At 36.6% G+C, this 15,794-nt stretch overlaps 1 protein-coding gene across 1 annotated transcript in view; it reads left to right on the top strand.

Moving 5' to 3' along the window:
• Positions 1-6,259, top strand: part of THSD7A (thrombospondin type 1 domain containing 7A) — a 208,456-nt gene extending 202,197 nt beyond the window's left edge. The window contains exons 26-29 of the mRNA XM_075705432.1: positions 460-542; positions 877-1,087; positions 4,539-4,626; positions 6,175-6,259. Of these exons, the coding sequence (XP_075561547.1) occupies positions 460-542; positions 877-1,087; positions 4,539-4,626; positions 6,175-6,259 (467 nt within the window). The remainder of the gene's footprint in view (positions 1-459; positions 543-876; positions 1,088-4,538; positions 4,627-6,174) is intronic.
• The last annotated feature ends 9,535 nt before the right edge of the window (positions 6,260-15,794 follow it).

The following is a 15,794-nucleotide window of genomic DNA, read 5'->3' as shown; positions in this document are numbered from 1 at the left end:
GTATCCATTCATAAACTGGACGAGTAGTCTGTTTTCACTTTAACAGGCAAAGATATAAATAAAAAATATGCTTTTATTTTCTTTGTGGCCAGAGTTTTAATATGCAAGTCATAAGGAGGGCCCTAGAGAACCAAAATCTCTTCCCTCAAGCACAACAAAACATTTAAACTGTTTTTTGAGCAATCCACCAAAGGAACAAAGGGAAAAAGAAAAGGTTCACTTGCCAAATATTAGTTCTCCAAAATGCACATGAATGCAAATACATGTGCTGTATCGTTACTCTACCTATAAGAAGATACTTGATACCAATTATCCTTCACCTCAGAATAAGAGAAGGACTCTTAAATCCAAATTAGCAATAAAATTGTAATCCATGACATACTGTAGCGAGTAATGACATCAGTAATTTCATCAGTGGGTAGGTATTACCATGTCAAAATATGATTTTCTGTCCTACAGGGGGCTGTTTAGTGATGCGCCAACCAGATGCTGACAGGTCATGTAACCCACCGTGCAGTCAACCCCACGCTTACTGCAGTGAGGTATGTGCTACTGCATTGGAGCATAAAACACTCCCGTGAGGGCTTCCCACGCATCTCTGTGCATTACAAAAATTATGCCAACAAAAAGTATTTTCAGAGGTTTTGCTAATCATTAATTTGTTAAAATCAACCACAGACCCTTTTCTACCTTTGAATTAAATGTTGAATAATGTTGATTTGGTACGAACCTGCATAAAAATGTATGAAGAGGTACTCTCCAGGCTGGCACTCATCAAAACAGTCTTCTCTGCCAGTCATCCATGTTGTTATGCTTTATGGCTCACAGAAAACTGTGTTTTTCTGCTACACAGTGTAAAACACTTGTTCCCTACAGACTAGAACGTGCAGTTGTGAAGATGGATACACTGAAGTTATGTCCTCTGATGGCACACTCGAACAGTGCACTCTCATCCCAGTGGTGGTGATCCCCACCATGGAGGACAAAAAGGGAGATGTGAAAACCAGTCGAGCTGTGAACCCTACCCAGCCCTCCAGTAACCAGTCAGGACGAGGAAGGACCTGGTTTCTACAGCCTTTTGGGCCAGGTGAAGTCATGCAATGAGCAGTTCTTAATGCTAAGTACTGCTGCAGGGTCTGGCATTTACATTTTTGTGATGCCAAGGAAGAAAAGAAAAACCCTTAACTGTTCATTTAAGAAGACAGGCATCTGCCCTGACAGAAAACAAAGGAAGAAACATAAGCAAACCCCTATCCTCAGCTACTCCATCAATATATTTAATGAAATCTTGTATTGTAGAAGAATTCCTTTTAAACCCTTCCACCTGTTAAAATTCACAGAAGCTATTTGAAATGTGACTTTAGAAGGGAGTTGGCTGCAAAGGTGCAAGCCAGGATATTAGCTTATGCAGTCCCCACCAATAATGCTGTTGACAGTGGAGTGAAAAGGTAGCATGGAAGACTGCAAAGAGTAAGGGCTGCTTAAAATTTGCAGCCGTAGCATAAGTTGTAGGAAAATAATCATTAGAGATATGCTAATGCTTTTCTGCCATACCCATATTTAAACTAATTCATGTTAGACAAGAGCTAACCATATTATTGATGTTTAGCATAGACATGCTCTAAGTATCTATAGGCAATATTTGCTTTTATGATGGACCATGTTCTTTAGAGCTGAGCAAGGACTTATGTGCAAGAGTGGCAAGAAATATAAGACAGTTATCCCATCAGAAATACTTTATAAAGTCCATCATGTAATCAGATTTCAGTAAGTATTTCCTGGTACTATTAAACGTTGAGATAAATAAAACTTTAATTAACAAAATACTTTCACATAAAGAGATATGATGCTTGTCCAAAATGTTAATTATATGAAGAGAGCAATTAGTTATCTTCTTAAGTGTCTTTTAAATCACATAGAGCTAAATATTCTAACACACTCGTGTCTTAGGGTGTTCATTTCTTTCTAAAGCTTTTATGAATGTTTTTAATCTGAGAATTGAAAACAGTGTCTTTACATGCATAATCCATAAAATGCTGCAAATTGAGAACTACAGGAATACTTCTAATAAGCAGATTAAATCATGTTCGGGTTAGAAATGCTTGTGTTAGATCCCATTAGTCCTACTAGTACTTACTGTTATTTGTACTGTGATACTATATTTGATACCTGCAATAAAATGGTCTTTACTCTAATTAGTTAATACTTTAATCCACAATAAAAAAATAAATTTAAGCTTTTCTGGTCCTCCTTTAAAAAATAGCACCTTACCAAATATATTAGCTTTTACTCATTCTAGATAACTCCACCTGAAAATGCCAGAGGGTGGGTTGTAGCAGCCAGAGTGCCAACAGTAAGCAGATGTCAGACAGTTGCCTTCAACTACTTAGCAACGTGGGTGCTTGTGTGAGCTCAGGCATGGGCTTTGGGGAAAGGAACAGTTGAGAGATTTCATGAAAACTTACCAATTTCCCAGTAATTCAAGTTAGGAAGGAAATGTAGCTCAGCTCAGATAAAAACAATGGTATTTAATAGAACTAATACTTTATCCAGTGAAGGTATGAGCAAATGTGGAAGAAAGGGAACACTTTGCACTTCAGATGAGATATATGCTTGATGGTTTTAATTCCAGGATTGGGTATCTATTAGAAAGGTTCTGATTCATTCTAGCATGATTATTCCTTTCCTCACAGTTTTTAAGTTTAGATTTAAAATAGTTTTTTCACTGTCTTCAACAAATTATATTGCAGTTCCAGAAAAGAAGGTATTGAAACTATCCTCTTCAGGTGTCTGTGTTGCTGTATTACCCAAAACAGATGAGTTTGAGATGCCAATTCCCTTGTATACTTAGAAATAATCTGTCCAGGGGGAATTCAGAAGGCCCAAGTTAGACGCCTGTCATTGCATAATAGGAATGACCTCATTAACAGAGTTTCCTGCTTTGACAAAAATAAATCAATCCGCACACAAGGTAATGCCAGTCTTTTATTCAAGGAGATAATGCTGTTTTAAAACAAGCAAACCCAAAACAACCCAAAACCCCTTACATTTACCAATGGAAATAAGCCAAGGAGAGAAGAAACTAACCTATTTAGCAGTACTGAAGTCTGAATTCCTCTCATTCATATTATCATATCATTGGATATGTCAGGTCAAATCTACTGTTCAGTTCATCTTAACGGATCAGCTATTTCAGTTATATCAGTTATTATCAGTTATAATGTTTCATTGGGTTGATTAATGTAATGAGGCTAAAATGGTTTTATATTGATTAGTCTTGAACAAGTTGTCCACATGACTGCAAGATTTTGCATTGCTAGAGAACAGAAAGCTTGAACTTAACTGCACAGCAATAGAGTGCTACTGTGAATCTGAGCAAAGTCAGTCTGACTAATTTTTGTTATTATTATGTTGTAGTAATATCAGCTGCGTTGATAATGCCTTTTTCTTCTACAGAGGTATCAGGAAGCAATAGGTATTTGGTCACAAAAATTTTATGTGTTTGCTTACATTGAAAATGTACACAAGTTCATGAAATAAAAATTTTGTCCCTTGTAAATGAAATAATTCAGCTTTTTTACGGAATTTTCATTGTCAAGGAGGTGCAACAAGGCAAGCTAACCTCCTGTAAAAGAAAGTTTTCAAAAAGCCACTTCAAAATTTGCAAAATTAGTCAGATAAAAGTAGTAAAAGTCAAACAACATGTACTGCATACTTATTGAAGGTTCAGAGCAAAACCCCACAGACAAAGTCACACCTGTTCTTCCCTCATCTTCTTGGGATAAGTGAGTACATCTAGGATCAAGGCAAGCAGGAGACTGGGATGTATACCTCAGCCTGCAGGGACATCATGTCCAAAATACAGGCTTCACAGGCTGTGCATAGGTACAGTTCTTATTAATAACAGACAATTGTTCTATTTATGAGCATGGGTTGGGGTTTTCAGATGTATTTCTTTCTTGTTTTATGAGGGGAAGTTGTTTTATAACAACAAAACTTGCATTTGGTACAGGAAGAAATTGAGAAGTTATTACTTTATGCAGTTGTGAAAGTTGTGTATGTGCAGTTAAGGTATGAATGAAGTAAAACATGCTAAAGGTATTTAAAAACATAAAATTAAATAGCAACAAGAATGAAAATAACAGGCAGATTGATTTACTGGAGCCAGAATGGCAAGTGATGCTAACAGCATAAATGAGTCCCAGGCTGACGCGCTGCCCTGCGATCACGCTGAAGGATTGTCCGCTACCAGCGGGCCCAGGGGCTGGGTTTCTGGGGGTCACACTTGCTCCCTCTGCCCCACACCTCGGGTCCGTTCAGATTATCCAGACAACAGCTGTGAAGCAAAACACAAGTGCACAGAGAAGCTATTGCTCAGTTGTTTAATAGTATTTACTCTTATTAAGCTGTAATTGCTAGTGAAGACATTTGTTTGGGATTATAAAAGTATTTCGATACTATTTCAGAACTAATAATTCAACAAGAATAATTCAACAAGACTAACTCAAACACTACTGACTAACATTCATTCCTTTTAGATGGGAGGCTGAAGACCTGGGTTTATGGTGTAGCTGCTGGTGCATTTGTTTTACTCATCTTTATTGTTTCTATGATCTATCTAGCCTGGTGAGTTCTTTAATTATTTACAAACAAGCAGTCCCACACAGACTGTAATGCAAGCATTTACATATGCCGCTGTAGAAACTGCAGGCAATTCTGTGAACTGCAGTGTTTAATTTTCCATGTCCTTTTGACCAAGCTCAAGTTAGTGGACCCTGGTTGTAGTCTAGATGATGGATAAACACATGCTCACCTGAGGTTAGAAGAATTTCTTGCAAATGTGGGGTAGCTTAGTGTACAGTTTATTTTTGCTCAGTTTATGTCTGTTAGGAATGTACTGTGTCCATGACAATTTCATTGTGTCTGTATCACAAAATGCAGAGAGAAATAGCAAGAAGGAAATTCAGTAATTGGGAAAGTCAGATTTGATATTTGGCAGGATATGGAGATACACAACCAAAAAAAGTCAGAAAACTTTCTCATGTGTTTTTCATACATGAAATAATTTTTTGTTGAAAAACCTTAGTGCATGTCAAAGCAAAGATTTTTTGCAAGCACAAGTCACCTTTGAGAATGTTCTCCCTGAAGTTCTCTATGTCCTGTTTGGAATTTCTGATCCAAATGACTGTTCAGGTGGAAGGTGAGGGAAGTGTGGTCATACACATCAGTCTCTTGGCTGTACTGCATTAATAGGTATTTGGGGGGCTTCTGGATTTGTTTGGTTTTTAGTAAACCTTCTCCAAAATCTGACTTCTGTCTAAGTAAGGAACAAAATCTTTTTTTTTTTTTTTTTTTGAGGAAAAGAAAATCCATTAGCATACAACTCCACTGCAGATTCTTTGGACTGGAATCTGTGGCCACTGCAAGCCACTGTAACAACTGGTTTGGTAACAAAGGTTTAGATTTGGGCAGCCTAAGTGACATAGCTGAGACAAGATTTTGGACAAGACTGAGGAGGCACAGGCTTCATTTAAAGAAATGCTTATATTATGCTCTAAAAGAATATGAGTACTAAAGCATGCATAAACATGCATTTTCCTTTGGCTTAGTAATTTTTAAAAACTATATCAAATGGATTGGAAATACTGCTGGATTAAAATGTAATTCAAGGCTAGACAGGGAATGGTTATGGCTAACAACCATTTCCCTGCTATTTATGACTGGTTTGATTATAACATCTAGAATTAACTGCAGTCATTCCAGCAAGTATAATGTGGAAACCCTTGATGTGTCAAGAGAGGTTAAGATTTGAGTCGTGTAATTTAGAAGAACCTGACTGCGGCTTTGATACATGACCAAATATTGCACTGCAGGCTTTGGGTTCTACTGAAAACTGACTGATCTTTCAGGATGACCTGCCAAGGATTTCATCAAGTCACATCAGCACTGTAACAGCCTGTTTCTGAACAGCTGAGCTTTGAATTAGATGTTGTTTTGGGTTGATAAAGAGATAATTACTGGTCCAAGTGAAGGTTTTAGGCTTATAGCTTTTACAAATGACCAACCAAATGCATTATCTTAAAACAACACACTCATCTTTCATTTAAGACTGAAATCCATCTTTGCTATGTTATTAGTTTCTGTTTCTATTTACAAATTATCTTATTGTTTCAGCAAAAAGCCAAAGAAGCCCCAGAGAAGGCAGAACAACCGACTGAAACCTTTAACCTTGGCTTATGATGGAGATGCAGATATGTAAAATATAACTTCTCATGGTGACAAATGGAGTTTAAATTAATGGATTGAAATCAGAAGGTATCCAAAGCCACAGGGATTTTCTATGGAGTGGATTAAGTGTTTTGACTTTTTCTTTTTTGTAACTGCACCATAGATAAAGAAGGATGGATTTCATAATGCCTACGGATATTCAAGGTATTATTGCTTTACTTTAGACCATCAGCACTGAGAAATCTGGCAGAATCATGTTAATAGACACTGCAGTTGGAGATTTGTGGTCTTTCCTCAATCTTACAAACTATATGCACCACTTCTGTCTCCAGAATGCTGTAGCTGACATAGTATTAACAGTTGGAAGCCCCTGCAACATTAACCAAGTATAATCAGTACGCATGAAGAGTTTGTACCAAGCTGTCTCTGACTCTTTATATTCGAGCATAACATATATACTCAGTTGAACCGTACGTATTACTCCATCAGATTATATACTTGTTAAAGAGCATTTTAGTGCTTAGTACAATGTTACCTTTTAACTGGGATTAACCCACTGAGCAAATTCAGCAGTTTGCCAGTTGATGATAACTTGTGTTAACCTGCATTTCAGAGGGCAATGACTCACTTGCAAAATTCTGTCCTGTTATCACTCCAAAATATAAAGGCCTCGTATGTACATCCAGAAAGGCATTCTCAGATTCAGTATTTTCTAGCGGTTGCTGTCTGGAAAAAGAAAACCCATTGTAAATGTTACAATATGTTTCTACTTTCTCTAACTCAAACTGTTGCCTGCATTTTTTTGCTACATGTAAGGCAAATTTTTGCACTATATTAGTGCAGCATGATATGCACTTAACTAGTATTGCCATAGAAACTGCCTCTTTTCAGAAAGGGTGATGATGTATCTTGTGCAAGGAGTGTCAAGTAGACAGGTCTTGAATCCTGAAGAGAGTAGCGTTTGGTTTGGACTGCAACTGGATGGAATCGGCTAATGACGTGTACTGTACACACCGTTCCTCATCACAGCGGCCATTTGTAGTCTATATCATGGCAGTAATACAAGTGTCTAGTTTCTTGCCCCATCTACCTATACTGGTATAGATTGTCCTGCTGGTTTCTAATTGTACTTTGAAGGCTGTTTATGACTAGATTTTTTATATTTGTTAACTTTGTTAGAAAAAAGGAAAAGTGGTTGCCCTGTAATCTTGAGTGACATACTTAATGATTTTGCTTTTTTTTCCTTCCGCTAGCGAGAACGTTTCCACTGTTGCTGACAGTGCAATACTCAGAGCCCTTTTGTCTTTTCTAATTAGGATAATTGGATAGACTCTTTTAATTAGTCAGTTAAACTCTTGAGTATACTGGCAAGTAAACAATAAGATCAATAGTTCTGCCATTTTAATACTCATGACATTTTTAAAAACTCTGGCAGTATAAAAACTCACTGTTAACCTCTTCCATGTTGATGGCTTTCCAGTGTTACGCTTCCAACATGAAGCTTATTGACTTGCCACTGTATCTACATGCCTGTTACAGATGTGATTCATGACCTGAGAATGGTTATTCTCATCAAATGGCTCTTCTATGTGTAGCCTGAACATATAAGTGACTGTGCCACTTCTAAGCAATACAAAACTTTATCAGGCAACCTCTCAAAAATAGTTGTTATATAAAGTTCAATATTAGGTTCTCAGGTCTTTTTTATAACCTAAACCATTTCTGCCTACTCATCATGCTATTTACTCAAGAAGCACACTGAATAAAACTGTAGCTTTGCAAACTTTGGCCCAGATCCACTGAAATCGATGACAAGACTCTTGTGGACATCAATGGGTAACATCAGTCCTTAAAAATACATACTTTTGTTCCATGTAGAATAATTCTTGGAACCAATGTGCATTTTGTGAATGTTCAAGAGAGATTATGGTCCTACTTTAACTTAGCTAACTTATATTACCAGTATGGTGTTACTGCATCAAGAAAATTATCTTCCTCCCACTGCATAAGTATTCCCCAAATGGGAATGATGAGCAGAGAGGAACAAAGTAACAATCTTTTGTACAGGTTTAATTTCTCGTTTTATACCTTGATCTGGCCACAGCTGGTGAAGTGCCATGGCCCCCTGCCACAGCAGTGGTTCATTCATATATGTGTTGCAGGACTGGGGGCTTCAGTCTTACATGTCTTTGTAAAGATCCATAGGAAAAAAGCAAATCTTGATGATTTTACTTTGGCATTTTTGAGTTGAAAACAAGGAAAACCTAGTTGATTCCTATTTTGTGAGACATACAAAAAATGATGTGGAAAAGTTATAAAGTTTTAAAGAATGGTAACTATCATGTGAACACATAAAACTTAATCACAATTTCTGTACTTTTTAAAGTCTGATTCTGTGTTGTCAAATAGTGTTGGACCAATAGGGAATTGTGGAACAGGGTTTCTTTCATTGGCAATGAGTCATCGTTATTTATTATACTGGCTGGTCTTAGCAGGAGCTATTGCCTAGTTCTTGCCTTGAAGATGTTTATGTATGTCCTAAATCTAAGAATTTAATAACTTGAAGTTAAAGGTATGGCATCTCCTTTTTCTCACTATATAAAATGGACAAACGAAGAAAGGAGGTTTTTTTTAAAGTATGTTTGGCCTTTGCAATCCATGCAAGTATTTTAGTATGTGTTACATTTTATATCTGGTCAATGAATTTTGCTGGTGCATATCTGCATCATACTAGTGCTGCATTTAAAATCTAGAGTGCATTTTTATTATTATTTTTTTTACAAAAAAAGTGCACGGAAATTTGAAGCCACAATGGCTTCCCTCATTATCAAGAAAAAAATATTAGGCTATAAGGAGGGCTGAAATTTTATGTAAAGCTAAAACTTGCAAAGGCGATTAAACCCTTTAGCATTGAAACAGAAATAAATAATAGGTGAATTATCAGTACAGAATGAAAAACAATTTGCTTTAAAAATCAGAGTGCTTCTACAAACCCAGTGCCTAAAGCAGCCACTACCGTAGTTTGTTAGTTTGTGAAAGTAATGTTTCCAGTGATCAAATAAACCATTCAGAAAATAGCAAAGTAGACATTTTCCTGTTGATGTGGTGGTTTGTATTTTCCTTTTTAAATCTGTAGTTTCTAGATTACTGTGTCTGCTTTGAGTCCTGGAGCAGTTCCTTTTTGAAGCTTTGATGCAACTGCACAAGCTTGTTTATATTTGGTATAGAGCATCAATTTTGAAACTCCCTTCCTCCTGCCAAAATGTAATAAAGTTTGTTTTCCAATATTACAATCTGAAGAGACCAATTTAAAAACTCTATGTATAAATCACTGTAAAATATACCTTGAATGAAATGGAAATCTGTCTTTTTACCTTTATGTAAATTGTGCTCACCCAAAGTTAAGAGTTTATTTTGCCTAACTTAATTTACTTGAATATTTATTTTGTAGAACAAGGAGGCAGCTGTCTGAGGAATGTTTACCTTTTTTTTTTTGTTAATGTTAATTTGTAAATTGTGTAATGCATTTTTATTTTTTAAATTATGTATATTTCTTTTTTAATGCACAAAATGTTTACGTACAACTACTTCAAATTTGTGTATATTGTCACTAAGCTTTATTCAGTTAATACAGATGACGTGAAAATGTAATGAGTCTTACATTTTCATCTGCGTTATTTTTACATAACTGATGTATTGCTGACAATAAATATAAACACAAAATCATTTAATGTCTTTTTTTAATAGAAGTAGTATACTATTTTCGGATAGAGTAACAATAAAAGCCAGATCCCTAAAAAGACCACCTTTTAAATAGTCTCTTTTTTTGGAAAGAAATTAGGAAACATATTCTTGTTAAAAATCAATATTTCTCTTTAAAAAGAAAGAAAAATACTTTCTGATGTTATGGTAACCATCAAAGTCCATTGCTACAGTCCTTGTTGACACAGAAGCTTACAATGCATATTTAGTTGATCAATAAATATCCAATAAATGCAATAAATCAATGGTATTATAGATTTTCTTCCTTAATTGCCATTTTTAGGTCAGAAAAAACAACCCATTTGTGGAGAATAAGGGGTGGATCAAGATCTCACTAAAAGACATCTATTCATTTCAGTGAAGCTAAATCTGTCCCTGTCCCTATACGAGAAGGAACAGGGAGCAAAATCCCCCTCTTCCAAATAAACAGAAATGCCCAATGCGATCCATAAAATTGTCATTTACATCCCAGCTGTTGAATAAACATTACCAAATTCACTCTAATTTCTTCTAGAATCAAGAATTTGTTGTTGATTACCTAAGAAAAAATAGTGACTCTATACTCTTTTCATAACTGCTCATATTCTATGCCTGTGCTTTCCAAAACTCAATTTTTTCATGTCCATTTCTGCAGCATATATTTACATGCCAGTTCATGGGGTTTTGTCCAATTTCAGTAGTTATTGCCTCCCCAGGAGGCCTTCTGGGCTAACCCTTAAAAGGTTTAAACCCAGTTTTGAGAGCACACAACTCTGATTTTAGAGGCATTTCAGGATTTTCAGAAGTACCTCCTGCCTGCATTTTCTCCTGCTGGAATCCACAGTAAAATAACAGAAGCATTGGATTTGTCTTCCCACCTGCAATTTCATAGAGGAATTTTTTAGATAATTTAAAGTTGTTTAATTCAGTATGAGCAGAATTCTACAAACTGTTTAAAAAGCCACTTGAGAGAAGAAAATTAAAATTCTTACTTAAACTCTGCAGAAGAGAATTACCTATGGTACACTAATGAAGATCACACCATCTTCACATTCAGTAAAGAAAACTTATGGTAGGACTTCAGCAATTGGTTGCAAGACTTCTAGAGTAATGGCTTACAGATTGGGAAATGTATTCTTTATTTAAAAAAAATATTAGGAGAATACAATTTTCCAATAAAAGTATAATGAAGGGAAACAAATAGAGAGGTAAATCAAGAGGCTTAGATCAGCCTTGTAAATATTTTAGCCTTCTAGTAATGTGAAGATCTACAGTATTAGGTCTAGAAAATTATCCTGCTGAAACAGTGGTAAGCTTGAGCAGCCATTCAGGATCTGCTTGGCATCACTAAGCACAATTTGGCTACAGAAAAAGTTATTTCTGAAACTTCTGGTTGTTTTCTTAGACACAGTAAAGAATGTCTATCCAAAAGCAGCTGATGACCAGGCAGATGAACAAACAATTTACACTTTTTCAGGGCGGGGTGGGGGTGTCTTTGTATCTGCTTGCCTGTTCGTTTATTTTTCAGCAGAGGGAGCAGGTGACTCATTTAGCTTACCTTCATTTGGGCAGTGCCCTTGGCCATGGAGGGGCTTGTCCTGTGGTGACAGGCTGGTGAAGCATCTCCTACATCCTTTTGACAACTGGCATCTTGGCTAAGTCCTGCTTGAGCTGAAAGGTTGCAAGGCTTACTGTGAGGCACGCCTTCAGTGACATTTGCAGACACTGTTGTTCTTTCTGTTTGCTGTCAGGCAACTTTACACCAGGAGGGGATTGAGCCTCGTGAGAGCACAGTAGTCTCAGAGTAGCAGATTGTTAACATCACTCTGCTGGTACTCACACGTGGCAGTGCTTAAAGTTGACCCTTCCAGCCTGATGTATAAGCCATTTCTGGTATTAATATTCTGATCTGCCTTGACAAGCTAATACTGTTGGATGCTACCTAATCCTCCTTGTCCTGGCCTGTGTAGGTGATGGCTCTGCTGAGAAGGAGGTGGGTCCTGGTGGACAACACGCTGACCATGGCTCAGCTGCAGACCCTGGCAGTGAGGGAGGCAGCCGCACGCAGGGCTGCACTGGCAAGAGCTTGAAGGGGGTGGTTAGTCCCCCCAGCCCTCATAAGGCTCTGTTGGGAGCCCTGTGTCTGGTTTGGGGCCCCTCTGGGTAACGGAAACAGTCCTTCAATTTGTCACTGTGGTGAACCTAAAACTTAGCCACAGGCTCATAATCCATGATCATAGCTATTGTTGTTTTCCATATTCAAAGAAATCACATTTCAAACAGTTCAAGGTTGAACCTATTTAATTATTACTATGCATTTATGTATTTACAAATCCTTTGTCTTTTTTAGATAAAATAAGATTTGGTACTTGCCTGTTTGTAGATGAGGGGTTGGTGGCTCCAACATATGTTTTAATATTTTGTGTGTTGTATTCAGAATCTAGTCCTGAAGTTTATTAGGATTATATACTGAAATTGAAATTATAAAATGAATCAGGTTTTGTTTATTTTCAAAAATACCCTTCATAGTGTCATTATATTTCTTTAAAATGGCAGAAGATTACTTGTTTGTTTCCCAATAAATATCATATCAGTTTTGCTTAGTTTACAAATAAAAAAATGTTTCATCACAAATTCAGTGTTGGGTTTGAAAGCCAGTCTAATTTTTTTCTTTCCTTTAACAATTATGAAACCAAAACCCCTTTATTACTTAAAGGTGTCAAACTGTGACTTAAGTTGCAGCATTTTAATTCTCCCCAGTGCTGCTTACTGAGATGCATATATGGAAATAGCAATATAATTTGAACCCATGACCAGAATTTAGTTCACAGTTCTATTAATGCACATTCACTGTTTGTTAGCTGTCAGATTATTTTTAATGCGCTGCCTAATGAAGTCCTACTAAAATCTCTCCCAGACTGAACCCAAACTTATTTATACAATTTGTATCACAGAAAAAATATGAAAACTGTCACAGAAAAACAAAGGAAGGGTGACATATTGTGTCTTGCTTTCATACTCTAAACCTGGTTCCCTTAACAACTTTCTTCCTGTGCCCTCATTGTGTCTTGGTGCTTGAAGCAAATGCCAGATTTCATCCTTACCTGGAACTTTTCTGATTTGCACTGATTGATGTCATAGCCTTAATTCTCTTTTGATGCGTCTTCTCACTCTTAAGATCATGGTTAGACAACAATAGTTACTGGTTGACAACGTACAGGTATTTGAAGGCATGCTATCAAAAGCAAAAATATGCATACTTAAAATGTGAATTTTGAGGCTGAAATAATTCATTTCCTCTCTTCATGCAACCAAAGCTGCAGCTATGTATTTGGAAACGTTGAAGATATTTAATTCTACATATTTCGGGTTCAATCACACCATTCTATTGCTGTTACTTTACACTTTTCTCTACTGTTCCCTTGTTATACTCATTTTGTGTTAACTTTAATTGTAAAATCATAGTAAGGGCTGTCTCCTCTGTGTGTACAATTACAGCAGAATGGAGAACTCCCTCTTTGGAAACCTGACTGTGATATGACAATAAACAATGATTAACAGAAGCCAAATGCTCAGTATCTATTATTTCTTCAAGAATTCTGGGATGAAAGCTTGATGGACTAGCTTGGAAATGTTCTCTATTTGTGAAGTCCCTGAAGAGTAAATCACTCCAGAAGTCAACCAAAACCACTATTCCTGTGAGAAGCTCCATGGCAGGAGGCTATGTATTCACATTTATCTCTGAATGTTACCCTAAACACTCACAGATGTTCTGGTTTTAGTTACTTCATCTAAAAGCTATACCGACAACTTAAAATCATGGGTAGTACAGATGATCTCAAGGTATATTTAAAACAATTCATCAGAGATGTGTAACATCATACATGTGATAACACAGCTGAGTTCAGGTCAATATTCCATACTTCAGGTCAGGAGGGGAATCTCCATATGTGTGTATTTGAGCTTTGGATCTTGTTTTTATTTTCGCTATTCCACGAAATGAAAGAAATTTTCATCACTTAATTTCACTTGAACCAACATAATAGAGACTAAAACACCCCACGTAATACTGAAGAATAATACTTCTCAGCCACTTTTCAACAAGAGGGCTGAATTCAGGTAACCCAAATCTCCAGGTGGCAGAGCAGGCCATGCAGGCCTTTGCTTCTTTCCCTCTCTGGCTTCTTCTGCAAGGACCAGTTCTTGCTTGAATTGCTCTCTTCAAGCAGGTTCTGTTAGTCATTCATCTGGTGATTGGCGCCCAAAACATAAACTCTCAGTTATTAATACTGGCCCCATGACCTACTAGCAAAGCACCAATGTCCCATACAAAGCTTGACTCCCAAGATAGTCTGACAAACTAGTAGGAAAAAAAGTTTCACCGCCTCAGTGTTACCTGTTATTTTAAGGATTATGTTGGTATCTTCCCCACTGCTCTGTTTCTTCAGTCTCCAAGAATGAAGAATTCTGTAGCTCCATTTTATGAGTGGAAATTGGTGACACTAGGTTTCACTGAGCTGAGGGAAGAAAAAAAATAATTAGCTGGCAGTTCTGTGACTGCTTGAAGTTGAATTTAATGAACTGCAGCAAAAGCTTTCTGCAACATTAGAACAGCAACTGGAGCTAAACCCTACATTTCTGCCTTAAATGGCCTCCACTTACTAGTTGATGAGCAAAACATTAGTAGCAGTCATTTGTTCAGCTTTACAGAAATATAAAAGGAAGCTTTGCAGCACAAGCAAGAAGTCAATTGTCAATCTCAAATTGGCTCTCCAATCCCATTGCAGAATTACAGTGCTAAAGAAGCCAGAGCAGGAGTCTGATGGCCTCACGACAGTAAATGGGCCCTTTCAGAAAGGCAAAACATTATTTACATTAAAAATTGCTGTAGTCCATCTCTGTTAATGCATTCTCTTTGAAATGAGGTGGTACTGCAGATGACAAGACTTCTGTCTGCCACCTTAGATTAATAAAATGGCAGTACAGTGTGTTTCTCCAGAATACTTCATGGGTTTAATCAAAAAACCTTACCACCACATATTAAAAATTGTCTTTATGTTTAACAAGTTCTTATAAGCTATAAAGATTTCTGCTATTATTTAAGGCTTTATGTAGCTATAATAACACTATAGAGATTATAATAAAAGAATATAAGTGATAATAACATTTATTATTACTTGATTTGCATTGTTTAAAGCTTTCAAGTCCTACTTTAGTAGTTGTCAATTACCATACAAAATATCCTGGGTGTTCCCCACATAAGTTGTATTGAACTATGTATATAAGAAGAAAACACATATGCAACAGATTGGGAGGGGTTTTTTCCCAGTAGAATCACAGGATAATTAAATAAAAGTAAATTACATTAAATTGCTTTCAAGGAGAGGAAAAAAATTATTTTAAAGAATTCTCCAAATCACTGCATGCAAATTTCCGGATTTTCATTCTCATTGCTTTTCAAAAAACCCCCAGATCTTCCATTTACCATACAATTCCTAAGGACAAGGAAGGGAATTTGTTCATTGTTCTCTCAGTTTCTCTGTGGAAGGCTTGCACAATCCATTGTCTGTGCATTTCTTCATATTTCCATAACCTTTCTAGGGGGAAAAACATTAAATCTTTCCCCTTTTGTCTTGTCAACATTGTACATATTTGACCATCAGCCACATATATCTATGTCCTTTTTTCATTCTCTGATGTCCTGGAAGTCTTTTGCCCCAGCTGAACCAGCTGCTAAGAGGAGCATCAATAGAGGAGAAGTTGTAATAGCCAGAAGGGTATAGGTGTCTACAGTTAATTTGTTTTGTTTATCTTTGTATAGTACA

This window comes from Pelecanus crispus, chromosome 2, assembly GCF_030463565.1.
Source record: "Pelecanus crispus isolate bPelCri1 chromosome 2, bPelCri1.pri, whole genome shotgun sequence".
Taxonomy (NCBI): Eukaryota; Metazoa; Chordata; class Aves; order Pelecaniformes; family Pelecanidae; genus Pelecanus; species Pelecanus crispus.
The sequence above is the reverse complement of the archived record's forward strand: the minus strand, read 5'-3'. Positions and strand labels throughout refer to the sequence as shown.